General features: G+C 42.7%; 1 protein-coding gene across 3 annotated transcripts in view; it reads right to left on the minus strand.

Moving 5' to 3' along the window:
• accs (1-aminocyclopropane-1-carboxylate synthase homolog (Arabidopsis)(non-functional)) overlaps nucleotides 1-6,949 on the minus strand; it is a 70,587-nt gene extending 63,638 nt beyond the window's left edge. For all 3 annotated transcript variants that reach the window (XM_060915006.1, XM_060915005.1, XM_060915003.1), the window contains exon 1: nucleotides 6,062-6,949. In XM_060915006.1, the coding sequence (XP_060770989.1) occupies nucleotides 6,062-6,680 (619 nt within the window). In that variant the 5' untranslated portion in view covers nucleotides 6,681-6,949. The remainder of the gene's footprint in view (nucleotides 1-6,061) is intronic.
• Nucleotides 6,950-15,498: the final 8,549 nt, after the last annotated feature.

The raw sequence follows: 15,498 nt of genomic DNA on the forward strand, positions 1-15,498 counted from the left end.
CATCCCGTTCCAGGTCATACTTTCCATACCGGGTTATGGGAGACACCTTACAAACATTAGAATGCCTTCCTTATTTACGTAAGCACCAACATTTATATAATTTATATAAAAGATATTGTGTACTAAATATAAGTCTATGTAAAACAAATTTTAAATAAAACTATGTTTTGTTAACTTAATACCACATACTGATTTTAAAATAAATAAATAAATAATCATCCGGGTGTCGATAATTGTGGAACGGTGTCGATAACTGTGGACAAAGGTGTCCATACTTGTGGAACGGTGTTTATGCTACGTAATCAGGAATCAACTCGTTGCTGTTGTTTTCCAGTGGAAGTTTGAGTAATTATTCATGCACAATTTACGTATTGAAAGTCTTTTCTACTTTTGCAATGGCCAAAAGATCATTAAGGTGGTAAGTGTCGCTGCCACTCTATTATTATTATTATTATTAGGCAGCACAGTGGTGCAGTGGTTAGCGCTGTCGCCTCACAGCAAGAAGGTCCGGGTTCGAGCCCTGTGGCCAGCGAGGGCCTTTCTGTGCGGAGTTTGCATGTTCTCCCCGTGTCCGTGTGGGTTTCCTCCGGGTGCTCTGGTTTCCCCCACAGTCCAAAGACATGCAGGTTAAGTTAACTGGTGACTCTAAATTGACCGTAGGTGTGAATGTTGCCCCTTTTCCACCAAAGCAGTTCCAGGGCTGGTTCGGGGCCAGTGCTTAGTTTGGAACCGGGTTTTCTGTTTCCACTGACCAAGAACTGGCTCTGGGGCCAGAAAAACCGGTTCCAGGCTAGCACCAGCTCTTTGCTGGGCCAGAGGAAAGAACCGCTTACATCAGCGGGGGGGCAGAGTTGTTAAGACCAACAACAATAACAAGACCGCGAAAGATCGCCATTTTTAAGCGACGAGAAGCAGCAGCTGTACAAACGCGAAGTCATCCATTATTGTTATTGTTGTTGCTGCTGCTTCTTCCACGTTGTTTTTGCTTCAATATTCGCGCCAAGGTTTATGCAAACGTAGCGACGTAACTGACGTATACAGCGACGTAATGATGTATACAGCAACGTAATGACGTGGCTTCCCTTAGCACCGCGAGCTATGGAAAAGCAAACTGGTTCTCAGCTGGCTCGCAAGTTGAACGAGTTGTGAACCAGCACCAGCACTGGCCCCGAACCAGCCCTGGAACTGATTTGGTGGAAAAGGGGTATGCGAGTGTGAATGGTTGTCTGTGTCTATGTGTCAGCCCTGTGATGACCTGGCGACTTGTCCAGGGTGTACCCCGCCTTTAGGGTGGCCAGACGTCCGTCTTTAGGCCGGACCGTCCGTCTTTTCAATGTCTTGTCCGGCGTCCGGCGCAGCATCAAGCCAGATGCACATTTGTCCTCCTTTTAGAGACGATGAGCGGAATTATATAATATCGACTTGCCAGACTGGAAGAGCAGAGTTCTAGAATAACGTTTTGCAGGGAAACTGCAGATCTGTGCTGCACACTAGTAATCTACAATAAAGAGTCTATGGCTCGATGTTTTTTGGCATGCAATGCGAACTCCGCACCGCGAGGCGTTGCGTTCTAGAACGCGTTGTGCTCTATCCTTTAATGATCTTCCTGGCGCGTGCCTTGTTGGCTACTTCAAAGAGTCTGACTGTTCTCTCTCTCCCTCTCTCTCACTCACTCACACACACACACACACAAAGACACCTACGAATTCTGAAGACACTTTAAGACTGAAGCATGATAGACTGTTTTAAAACGTTTTATAATGTTGCTGGTTATGTTGCCTATTTGTTCTTTGAGAATCTACAAATGTTGTGCTTTTTGGTACTCAGCACCTTAAGTTTAATTTCAGTGGTTTGTTAACTCCACAATGTTTTTAATAAATATAAATACTGTGTGTTCTAGCCAATTAAGAGCTAATACATGAATTATAATAAATACTATGAATGCTTTGACCTTACTCTTTTTTCCCCACAATCATAATCTTTAACCCTACAAAACTGCCATGTTGATTTCACCAAACTTGAGTGACTTGCATAAAAATAATCCATTCTCAATCTTGCCACTGTGGTTTACATAAAAATTTGAGGGCTATGAATCAGATGGGATTTGCCATTATTCACCCTAAAATTGATTAGAATGCAGGAAATTGCATCTAAGAAATACAAAATTTTCTGGGGGAGGGCCCCCAGACCATGGCCGTAACTACCATTGAGGACACCGAGGTCATGTCCTCGGTATTTTTTTCAGAAATTTAAAACTGGTCTAAGCTGAATTCGAGCAGTGATCAATGTAAAACGCAGCGTCCGCATCCACATGTCATCTGTATTTCCCCCCAGTAAAATTCACATTTGTCTAATGCCATCTGAAATCTCTCAGCCTCTATCGTTGCCGTGTCTAACACAGCGTCACGCGACGTAGCCTATACTAGTGTCGGCCGGGGAAGTTGGGTTTTGGATAAAACGGGCAGGGTGTAGTCTACGCTCTATCACATATGCCTACCTAACCTAATGTCGCATTATAGAGCTTTACCTGAGTGCAAAATGAAAACGTTGCAACAAACTAAATTACGGTTTGGACAGCCAACAGAAGAGCAGGGAAAGAGAAGGAGGGAAGGTGAGAAAATATTGTCAGTGCAGTGGCAGACCGTTCAGCGGTGTCATGCCAACTTTCCAAGGGGAAACGTTTCATTGGTCCGTGTATCATCCGATCATTCAAGTATTCCATTTAATCTGGAAAACGAAAAACAAAAAAACCACTCAATATTTCGTTTTCCTGTTTTTCTGTATGACCAAAAAATGAGGGATTGGTGTTTGTTTTCCTTTTTCCAACTCAAAACAGAACAAATAATAAACAGGGAAACCAAAACGAAATAACTCTAATTTATGATTATTGATTTTCTCTATTCCCCACGCTACATTAGCCTTCCCATGATCCTCAGCGACAGTCCATCATCATCTCTGCGTCTATGAAACAGAAAAATTGCATGTGCATGTATATATCAAGTAATTTATTCATACATCCTATTCATTTAATATATTAAGCTGATGATCTCTTAATTATTATTATCTCAATATAATAGTAATCTGTACTCGAGTTGAGGGGGGATGGGGGGGATGCCATCCCCCCGGAATAAAAAATGGTCAAAATCATCCCCCCTCTAAAACGGGCATCCCCCCTCCCTTCCCTTGAGCAATTTTATCAGTAAATGTGGACATTAATTCTATTTAACATTGGAATTAGAAATGCCATTCCACGTAGCTTTGCTGAAACTGAGCATACAGTAAGCTACCGCGAGAGAGGGCACGCGCAAGCGAAGCGTTTGAGGAGGTGACATTCAGTTGGGGTTCCGTTATTTTTGATTTCATTCGGCGTCAGTGACAGCAGCGGATTGCAGCACCATGGCCAAGCGGAGTGGACAGCAAGACCTAAGCAAGTTCGGATTGAAGATCGCAAGAAAAAACATTTCAGGAGGTAAGTCAAGAGTTACGAATATCAGTCCCACTTTCTGTGAGCCCACTATCATGCTGTAAAGTTACCGATATGGAGCCTAATTTGTGGGCGGCGGACAACAACACAGCTATCATAATGAATGTTAGTTTGGAGTCTAGCCAGCTATCGATAGCTTACTCAGGTTCATGTTAGCTTTGATTTCTTGTATAAGGCCATTAATTTAATCAGCCTGGACGTTCGTTTGTTATTCTTCAGGCAACAAAAAATGTTATTCAAGACAGGAAGGCTAAAATTAACGACACTAGCAGTTTTGAAGGCTTCATTGCCTCATTAGAGAGCCGGTCACAACATGTAAGGCAGAGCAGAATTGGTGTAGGACTCGACAGTGTCTGCTAAAATGCAGCTTTCTTTCTCTTCGTCATAGGCTCTTCTTCTGTCTCCTCAATGGGCCTTTTCCCCTTTCCAAAGAAACTTTCCAAAGATGCCTGCTTTTAACTCATTTTGCTAGCTTGTATCCAGTACTGTATGTATCAAAGTGCTGGTATGTATCGAAGCAAAGTATCCAAGGCAGCTCCTTGGTAACCGTCGTTAAGGTGTCACGTGACCTAGATAACAGCGGGAATCAACGTTACAGAAAGAATCCGGTCATTTTTCAAAGCTCAAATCCTCGTTCAGATAATAAATAAATCAGAAATAACATTATAATTATATTTAATTAAATTATCTTATCCACTGCTCTTTATTCCAGATGACAGTCAGCAGCAACTGCAGCACAGTGCGGCAGGAGCTGGAGGACCCGGAGTGTGAGACAACACAGGAGCAGGAGCAAGCAGGAGAACCAACAGCTGAAGAGCTGAAGATTTACAATTTACTGTTGCTTGTTTTAGCTTATTGGTTCCCTACCTACCTCTGTATTTAACTCAATGTTCCCAATGTTCAGCTTTGAATAAAAATTCTATTGACTTGATATGAAAAGATTCAGTTGTTCATTTACATTGCCTGCTGAGGTTTTAATAAATTATTTACCAAACGATTTAAAAGGAGCCTACCATGACTAGTGCAATTTGAAGTGTAACTTCATAGTCATGGTACACGTAGGCTCCTTTTAAATCGTTTGGTAAATAATTTATTAAAACCTCAGCAGGCAATGTAAATGAACAACTGAATCTTTTTATATCAAGTCAATAGAATTTGTTGCCTGAAGAATAACAAACGAACGTCCAGGCTGATTAAATTACTGGCCTTATACAAGAAATCAAAGCTAACATGAACCTGAGTAAGCTATTGATAGCTGGCTAGACTCCAAACTAACATTCATTATGATAGCTGTGTTGTTATCCGCCGCCCACAAATTAGGCTCCATATCGGTAACTTTACAGCATGATAGTGGGCTCACAGAAAGTGGGACTGATATTCGTAACTCTTGACTTACCTCCTGAAATGTTTTTTCTTGCGACCTTAAATCCGAACTTGCTTAGGTCTTGCTGTCCACTCCGCTTGGCCATGGTGCTGCAATCCGCTGCTGTCACTGACGCCGAATGAAATCAAAAATAACGGAACCCCAACTGAATGTCACCTCCTCAAATGCTTCGCTTGCGCGCGCCCTCTCTCGCGGTAGCTTACTGTATGCTCAGTTTCAGCAAAGCTACGTGGAATAGCATTTCTAATTCCAATGTTAAATAGAAGTAATGTCCACATTTATTGATAAAATTGCTCAAGGGAAGGGAGGGGGGATGCCCGTTTTAGAGGGGGGATGATTTTGACCATTTTTTATTCCGGGGGGATGGCATCCCCCCCATCCCCCCTCAACTCGAGTACAGATTACTATTATATTGAGATAATAATAATTAAGAGATCATCAGCTTAATATATTAAATGAATAGGATGTATGAATAAAATTACTTGATATATACATGCACATGCAATTTTTCTGTTTCATAGACGCAGAGATGATGATGGACTGTCGCTGAGGATCATGGGAAGGCTAATGTAGCGTGGGGAATAGAGAAAATCAATAATCGTAAATTAGAGTTATTATTTCGTTTTGGTTTCCCTGTTTATTATTTGTTCTGTTTTGAGTTGAAAAAAGGAAAACAAACACCAATCCCTCATTTTTTGGTCATACAGAAAAACAGGAAAACGAAATATTGAGTGGTTTTTTTTGTTTGTTTTTTCGTTTTCCAGATTGAATGGAATACTTGAATGATGTCAGCCATGCTTGACCTCGGTATTTGAAAAATCCTGGTTACGGCCCTGCCCCAGACCCCCCGTCCAAATAATGTCCTCCTTTTTGGTGTTATGGAAATGGTCACCCTACCCGCCTTTCGCCTGTAGTCAGCTGGGATAGGCTCCAGCTTGCCTGCGACCCTGTAGAAGGATAAAGCGGCTAGAGATAATGAGATGAGATTTATTTATTTAACCAGGAAAAGTCCCGTTGAGTTACAATAACTCTTCTCTCAGGAAGTCCTGGCCAAGACTGGCGGCAAAAAGTTTCAAAATACATAAAAAACAAGACAATAGTAATTATAACAAAAACAAGTGATAGTAATTTAGAGTAGACAGACAGAAACAGATCCAGGGATTTATTACCGTGAACCTACTGCTGTACCGTACCTGAAGGAGACCAGCCCGTGTGAGCAGCACACTCCCCTCCCCGCTCTCCGGGATCCTCTGTGTCCGCTCCGGCTGATTTACAGTCCGCCTCCGCCTCTTCCTCCGAGCACAGCGGATCCTCAGCACTCAGCAGCTCCTCCTCGCCGTCCGCGTTCAGCTCCTCGAGCTTTATCTCCATGAGCTCGCCTGCTTTGGGCGGGCAGCTGAATGTAAAGGCGGAGCTGGAGGAGGCCGGGCCCGCCTGCTGATGCACGCCAGCATTCCCCCACAGAGCCGAGTATGAGGAGGAGGAGGAAGAGGCAGCGGCGCGGCTACTCAGCACGCGATCTATCACGTCGTAAAACCTGCGCGCTCTTGCACCGCGCGGCGTCTGTTGGTTCTCCTTCATGCGGCGGTAATCGAGCTTCAGCTTCTTGATTTTCTCCCGGCACTGGTCCGCGGTGCGGTAGATGCTTCGGTCATGCAGCGCCACAGCTATACGGTTAAAAACGTGCTGGTTGCGGAGGCAGCTCTCCAGTTCCAGCTGGACTGCTTCATCCGACCAGAGCTGTAAAAGCTCCACCACCTCGGGCTCAGACCAGTTGCTCCCGCGTTCATACTTTTTAGTTGGAAAATCCATCCTAAAACTCACAGGCTAAACGATTCAATGCCAAACAATCCTCTCGCTAACCAGTTACTAAACAACCAGCTATTTAATTAAACAGGGTTATTACAGCAGCAACCCCGCGCCTGGCACATTTGCCCAACCCAGGATTTGGGTAGTTTTAAGGACCAGGCCTACTGATATATGACAAACGCCAGCTAACCCATTTGTTGTTTCCCAACTGGTGTTTTAGAAAATGTTACATCCGGGTTTGCGGCACATGCGTGCTGCCTTTATTCCGGGATAATTTTGGCCCGTGCTAAAGCAGGGCGAAGCTTTTCACAAGCAGACCTAGTGCCAGAAATATAGGCTGAATCCCTAATGCATTACAACTCCCTACGTAGTACACTACATAGGGTATTACAATCATTGTCATACACCCTATGTAGTGCAGTAGCCGCCCAGCTGAAAGCCATTTAGGATTCAGCTCCAGTTTGGTGTTTCACCCGACACCACCCTCTAGTGCTCATTTGTCTGAAGCTTATCTGGAGAGAGGTTGTTCAAATCTGTTTGTTTGTTTTTTTAATGTCACACCTGAACATTTAACTGAATTAAATTAGACGATGGAATTGTGAAAGTGAATACCACACCGCATGTTGTAGCACCGCATGATAGCTGTGCAACTTAGAGAGATGGGAATTATTTGTGTAGGCTAGGTATCACAGTGTTGTGGTGTTCTGTACAAACCCCATTTCCAGAAAAGTTGGGATATTTTCCAAAATACAATCTTCTTCTTCTTCTGGCTGCTCCCGATTAGGGGTCGCCACAGTGGATATTTCGTCTCCATTGCTCCCTGTCCTCGACATCCTTCTCTAACACACATGCCACTTTCATGTCCAAGTCCAAAATACAATAAAAACAAAAATCTGTGATTTGTTAATTCACATGAACCTTTATTTAACTGACAAAAGTAAAAGAAAAGATTTTCAATAGTTTTACTGACCAACTTAATTGTATTTTGTAAATATAAACAAAGTTAGAATTTGATGCCTGCAACACACTCAAAAAAAGTTGGGACAGAGGCATTATTATCATTGTATTACATCACCTTTTCTTTTAATAACACTTTTTAATCATATGGGAACTGAGGAGACTAATTGTTGCAGTTTTGCAATTGGAATTTTTGTCCATTCTTGCTTGATACAAGACTTCAGCTGCTCAACAGTCCGTGGTCGTCGTTGTCTGATTCTCCCCTTTATGATGTGCCATAGGCGGCACGGTGGTGTAGTGGTTAGCGCTGTCGCCTCACAGCAAGAAGGTCCGGGTTCGAGCCCCGTGGCCGGCAAGGGCCTTTCTGTGTGGAGTTTGCATGTTGTCCGCGTGGGTTTCCTCCGGGTGCTCCGGTTTTCCCCCACAGTCCAAAGACATGCAGGTTAGGTTAACTGGTGACTCTAAATTGACCGTAGGTGTGAATGTGAGTGTGAATGGTTGTCTGTGTCTATGTGTCAGCCCTGTGATGACCTGGCGACTTGTCCAGGGTGTACCCCGCCTTTTGCCCGTAGTCAGCTGGGATAGGCTCCAGCTTGCCTGCGACCCTGTAGAAGGATAAAGCGGCTAGAGATAATGAGATGAGATGAGATGATGTGCCATACATTCTCAATCGGAGGCAGATCTGGACTGGCAGCCGGCCAGTCAAGCACATGTACTTTGTGTCTATGAAGCCACACTGTTGTAGCCCATGTAGAATGAGGCCTGGCATTGTTCTGCTGAAATAAGTATGGACTTCCCTGGAAGAGACATTGCCTTGATGGCAACATATGTCTCTCTAAAATCCCAGTACACTGTAAAAAATGAATTGTTGTTTTAACTGCCTTAAAATTTTGAGTTCATTGAAATTCATATAGTAAGTTAGCACAACAAGGTGAACAATTTAACTTACTATATGAATTTCAATGAACTCAAAATTTTAAGGCAGCCCAGGTACTAGCTTTTTTAAGTTAAAACAACAAATCATTTTTTACAGCGTATATGCCTCCGCATCAATGGTACCTTCACACACATGCAATTCACCCACGCCATGGGCCCTGATGCACCCCTACACCATCACAGATGCTGGCTTTTGCACCTTTCTCTGATAACTAGATGGTCATGTTCACCTTTGGCACTGAGAACTCGACATCCGGTTTTCCTGAAAATAAGCTGAAATGTGGACTCATTTGACCACAACACACATTTCCACTGTCTTTTGGCCAATTTGAGATGCATTCAGGCCCAGAGACACCAGCAGCGTTTCTGCATAGAATTGATAAATGGCTTCCTCCTTGCATAATACTGTTTCAGGTTGCAATTCTAGATGCAGCAACGGACTGTGGTAAGTGACAACGGTTTTCCAGAGTACTGCTGAGCCCATATGGCAATATTTGTCTGATTGGCTTGACAGTTTCTCAGGTAGTGCTGCCTGCGGGCTCAAAGGTCATGCACATTCAACAGTGGTTTCTGACCTTGCCCTTTACGCACTGAGATGTCTCCAAATTCCCTCAATCTTTTCACAAATTTATGAACTCTAGGTTTTGAAATACAAAAATTCTCTACGATCTTGCACTGAGAAATGTTATTTTGGAATTAACTAAAAATTCTCTCACAAATTTTGGCACAAAGAGGTGAGCCACAACCCATCCTTGCTTGCAAAGACTGAGCCTTTGCTGCATGCTCCTTTTATACCCATTTGTACTTTTGTCACTTAAATAAAGGTTCAAGTGAATTAACATTGAATTAATTAATTGAATTAATTAATTAGTGAATTAATTGTTTTTATTGCATTTTGGAAAATTTCCTGACTTTTCTGGAAATGGGGGGTTTGTACGTGTGTGTGTGTGTGTGTGTGTGTGTGTGTGTGTGTGTGTGTGTGTGTGTGTGTGTGTGTGTGTAATGGCAGTTCCTATATATTGTTCCTATATATTGTTCCATATTGTTCATGTATTTTGGTCATAATTCCTTCTCTCTTGTATAAAGCAACAATAAGATCATCTTAGAAACTTTTGACCATCTGTCCATTATGATTTTTTTTTTACTTTTTAATATTCTTTTAGACATCAGTATCACTGTTCTGTTCTGCATCGTATACTAGCTGTCAAGCTACCTTGCATTTTTTCACAAAATACTGTTGAAATGTCACTTTCACCACTGTCATTTCCATTGCACTGTCTTGTGGTGGAAAATGTATTCTTATGTATTATTTATGGGATCCCAATTAGCTTCCATAAAGTGGTTACTCACCTTCCTGGGGTCCACTCAAAAGCAATAACAATCAGTTACAACAAACAATATAAAAATGGTACTGTATCAAAAACGACTAGAACAAAAAGACAAGGTTGTGGTGATATATATATATATATATAGTGATGTATGTGCTGGGTGTGCATTTGCTTACTTGAACTACTCACTTGGTAACAATGTGACATATTTCAACTCGAAAAGCTAGAAGCTTAGAATGACTACAGGATTTTAATGAAGCCAGTAGAGAGTGTACAGACACACTTTCATCAGGAATGGATATTAGAGCTTCTGTTTATCATCAGATTCATGCACTGTAGTAACACTAGCTACAAAATGGAAAGATGTACTACTGATGTCTTCATTTTCAGCAATTCATGTGAATGACAACCCCTATTTCGGAAATCACCAATGGCCATTGTGTATGCATTTCGGTGAGGATATATCCAGTATCATATCTTGATTGGAAAGGGTTCATGTTTCAGCAATGACATTTGATGGTCAGTGGACATGAATACACTGAGAATGAATAATAGAAAACATTTGAAGCACAAGATTTAAATTCAATATTAATCATCATTTAGCTTAATGTCTATTTTAGCTGTTTATATGTCTTGGGGGTTATTAAAAAAATCATCTTTCGTTAAGCGCTGTGGGTCCAGTGACTATCCCAGGACCACTGGGTGTGAGATGGGAATATACAGTACACCCTGGGACACAAGTCCATCTCAGGACACCATGTACACCAGGGATGGATCCAGCCCAAGAATCTGACAGATGCACATTTGCAGAAATATTTTCACTAATTTTACCAAATTGCTCTGGATTTTTGTTTTTAAGATATGCTAATATTCATTATCAAGTCAACACACCATGTACGACAATGTATTCATATTATACTGTTTGAGCAATGTTTTTGTATTGCACATATAAATCACATTTAATAACAATGTAATAAGTTTTTACAACAAGAATTGTAAAAGTTTTCTGTTAGACAAGTGTTTTTACCACAGAAATAAAAAAAAATCTACAAAAGACTTGGCACAACTACTTCATTCTTTTACAGTATCCACCAGGAACATAAATTCTACTCTACTACAATATAACAACAAAAACTGGATGGAAGCATAATTTTGGCATAACGATAAAGTGGCCAACTTGTATTCAAACAATTTCAGTAAGCAAAAACATATTCTAACCATTAGGAATCACATAACAACAATCAGTTATCCTTCTAGTAACAACAATATTGAATGTATAATATGTAACAAAGAATGAACAGTTGTATTTTGCAGTTGTCTAAGGAATGTACAAAATACTATGAACCTTTTAATAAATAACAAATACAAGAGAAATTTGTGTCAAATGGATATAAGTCAGGAAGTACAAATGTAAATTACTTATAATCAATAAAAAAATAGTATACCATAGTATTGAAATATACTAACAATTTGGTTCTGCACATTATATTAATCTTTTAATACATCCACCAACTCCATCCTGCGAGGATAATGTTTGGCAAAACTGTTAACCAGAGTATCAGTATTCAATTGTATTTCATAATGAATGTGCATTAGAGCCAAGCCAGTTAATTTTTTCTGGCTCATCCTACTGTGGAGGTATGTCTTGAGCATGCAGAGAACTGATACTGAATGCCCACACTCACACATTAGATTCAAGATTTTTTATTTGTCATATACACAATAACAGACACAGCGGTTTATTATTGAGTAATGAAATTCTTATTTTGCAACTGCCCGACCAAACTACGCTTACCAAAATAAAAAGAAATATATATATAAAATATAAAGCGCATATGGAATGCAGGGCGGCACGGTGGTGTAGTGGTTAGCGCTGTCGCCTCACAGCAAGAAGGTCCTGGGTTCGAGCCCCGGGTCCGGCGAGGGCCTTTCTGTGTGGAGTTTGCATGTTCTCCCCGTGTCCGCGTGGGTTTCCTCCAGGTGCTCCGGTTTCCCCCACAGTCCAAAGACATGCAGGTTAGGTTAACTGGTGACTCTAAATTGACCGTAGGTGTGAATGTGGGTGTGAATGGTTGTCTGTGTCTATGTGTCAGCCCTGTGATGATCTGGCGACTTGTCCAGGGTGTACCCCGCCTTTCGCCCGTAGTCAGCTGGGATAGGCTCCAGCTTGCCTGCGACCCTGTAGAAGGATGAAGCGGCTAGAGATAATGAGATGAGATATGGAATGCAAAATATAAAGGTAGAGTGAAAAATGAAGATAATATTTTAAAAAAAGGAGAGGCAAACAAACAATGTGAAAACATAGAGGTAGATATACTGTGCAATGTCTTGTGCAAAATTGCTAATATAATCCGTGGCTCAAAGCCTGATGGAAATATAGAGGTAGATGGTAATTATAATCCCTGATTCAAAAGCCTGATGGAAATATAGAGGTAGATGGTGATTATAATCCTTGGTTCAAAAGCCTGATGGCCTGGGGGTAAAAACTGTTTGTCAGTCTAGTAGTCCTTGCTTTCACACTCCTGTAGCGTCTGCCAGATGGTAGGAGTGTGGATAGTCTGTGTTGCGGGTGTGTTTGGTCCCTGATGATGCTCTGTGCCCTTTTTGTGACCCGGGTGTTGTAAATGTCCTGTAGTGTGGGGAGGACAGCTCCACAGATGAACTGTGCCATTTTAATGACACGCTGGAGAGCCTTTCTGCCCTGAGTTGTGCAGCTCCCGTACTACACACTGATGGAATTTGTCAGGATGCTCTCCACTGTGCACTTGTAGAAGTTGCTGAGGAGTTTGGTGGACAGTCCAAATTTCCTCAGCTTCCTCAGGAAGAAGAGTCTCTGTTGAGCCTTCTTGATGGTCTGCTGTGTGTTGTGTGGCCAGGTGAGATCCTCACTGATGTGAGTTCCGAGGAATTTAAATGTTTTCACCCTCTCCACCTGTGTCCCGTTGATGTGCAGCGAGGCGTGCTGGTCTCTCCTCCTCTTCCTCGGGTCAATAATCATCTCCTTGGTCTTCTCAGCATTCAAGGAGAGGTTATTTTCCTGGCACCAGGAGACCAGCTGAGCCACCTCCTCCCTGTAGGCGCTCTCATCTCTGCCGGTGATCAGCCCAATGACAGTGGTGTCGTCAGTGAACTTAATGATGGAAGTGTTGCTCTGGGTGGGGGTGCAGTCATAGGTGAAGAGGGTGTACAGGAGTGTACTGAGCACACAGCCTTGGGGGGTCCCTGTGCTCACTGTCTTGGTGCTGGATGTTCTTGTACCGACTCTGACAGCCTGGGGTCTGTTTGTGAGAAAGTCCAGAACCCAACAGCAGAGGGAGGATGTCAGTCCAAGGGTGGAGAGCTTGTCAGTCAGTCTGCTGGGGATGACGGTGTTGAAGGCTGAACTGTAGTCCACAAACAGCATTCGAACACAGGTGTCCCTGTGTTCCAGGTGTGACAAGGCTGTGTGGATGGCTGCATTGACGGCATCATCAGTTGAATGGTTCTGACGATATGCAAATTGAAGGGGGTCTATTGTGTCTGGGATGATTATGATTGGGATGACTGCTAATACAGTCATTGCAGCCATAACATTGGGGAAGAGGTCAGGATCTGATGCCTGGAGTGTAGAAGTAACACTCACTACGTTTACATGCACATAGAGAGAATTGAATTTCTGCCGTTGCTCGACTGAAATCGAAGTTCAAAATGCCATGTATACACCTTAATTCAGCTGAAATTGAACCGAACTTGATTTCTCGGAATCGAGCTACACGACCTAGTTTATGCGATTTCTGCCGAGCTACTTTGTGCATGTATACCCTATCGAGCTAGCTGTCGAGCTACTTCCGGAAGTGACGAGTGACGAGACCACAAGCGGGAAACACAACAGCCTCGGTCGGCATGACAACAGTAGTAGCGAGCAGCAGAAGAGGTCAGGAGGAACAAACGAAGAAGAGAAAATGGCGATGTAGAGCTCTCTGAAGTGTGGGTGGAGCACAGAGGACGGCAGGACAAAGCTTCTGGTACTAATAGGCTTTTTATTGTCAGACTTTTCAGTTTAACAGCCTACTTTTATTCTTGAGAGAAGCGCGCGCGCGCGCACGCACGCACACACACACACACACACACACACACACACACGCGCGCGCTGTGTTCTAGTCCCGGGATGAGCTCTCCCCTCTGCCTCCTTAAATAGGGTGCGGTTACTGGGAAGACACACAAACACAGGTTAATTACCGTCAGGTGTACCGTCATTCTGCCACTCACCTTCCCTGGCTCCACCCTCCTGTCACAGACCGGCGCTTGACCACGCCCCCACTGCCACAGGCAAGCAGAAACGTGCACTTCTGGAGCAGTGAGGAGACAGAGTTCATGCTCATTCAGCTTAAGGAGTTGAATATATTAAAATTCATGGACGGGAGAAAAACGCACAATGGAGAACACGGAACTGATAACTTTGTTTACACTCTTGAATAGCTCTTCTTCATGACGACAACCGGAAGTGTACCAACACGATGGGGCATGTAGCGCCACCTGTGGCTCAGGTGCACAATGCACCTCACACAATAGCCCGATTTCATTGTGTGCATGTAGGATTGGATTTCTCTGGCACCCTGCTGGGACCTTGAGCTCGATTACCGACAGCAGCTCGATTTGGATGTGCATGTAAACGTAGTCACTGTCTGGTATGTCGTGTACAGCATTGTGTTTCTTCTCCCAGTGATACTGCCACACAGTCAGTTCAGCAGAAAGACCAGAAAAGTTGGGCAAGTCATCTTTATAGAAGGTACAGGAAACTGTTATATTTAACCCTTTTACAAATCCCAGCATGAATTGTGTGCTGGGAACTTCTGGTGAGTAGGCTCACATTGCTGATAACGGTACAAAAACAAATATTGGGCTATATAATCATTTTCAATGGTCAAATATCGGATGCAAGCTGAAGTGTGATGTTATTAGATTGCCTTTATAATTGGTCATCCTTATATTATTACATTGTCTTTGGCCCTGACTCCTTCTGTGCTGACGAACAATATCATGGAACCAGTAACTAGACAAATGAAGGCAATTTAGTAGCGTCACATTTCAGCTTACATCCAATATGTGAACATTGAAAATGATTATATAGCCCAACATTTGTTTTTGTACCATTATCAGCAACGTGAGCCTAGCCACCGGAAGTTCCCAGTGTTCAGTGCATGCTGGAATTTGGGAAAGGGGCGAATATGTCATGCTCCGCCCTGGACATCCACTCTGCAGATTACGGATCTCCCAAGCCAGCGCTGATCCGGATCCGGGACTGGAATTCCAGCTCACCTTCAACTCACTTCCTGGTTCTCTCTGCTGTGTATAAATAAGCCGTTTTCAGACCCTGACTTTGCCAGAATGTCTTGTTTTGCTATTTCAGCCATTTCTGTGCCTTTATTGCATTTCATGGTTTTTGCTCAAGCTATTTTTCTAGTTTTTGTACTCAGGGTTTTCTTCTTTGTTTGTTTTTTTGCTCTAGTGTTTTTGTCCTTGGCTGCCTTTGTTTTTGTCAAGTTTTTTCTCTTTTTACCTGGACTATTTTGCCATTTGTTTTTGTCCCATTTGCTTGTCTTTTTGCTATGCCCTTTTTC

This window comes from Neoarius graeffei, chromosome 2, assembly GCF_027579695.1.
Source record: "Neoarius graeffei isolate fNeoGra1 chromosome 2, fNeoGra1.pri, whole genome shotgun sequence".
Classification (NCBI taxonomy): Eukaryota; Metazoa; Chordata; class Actinopteri; order Siluriformes; family Ariidae; genus Neoarius; species Neoarius graeffei.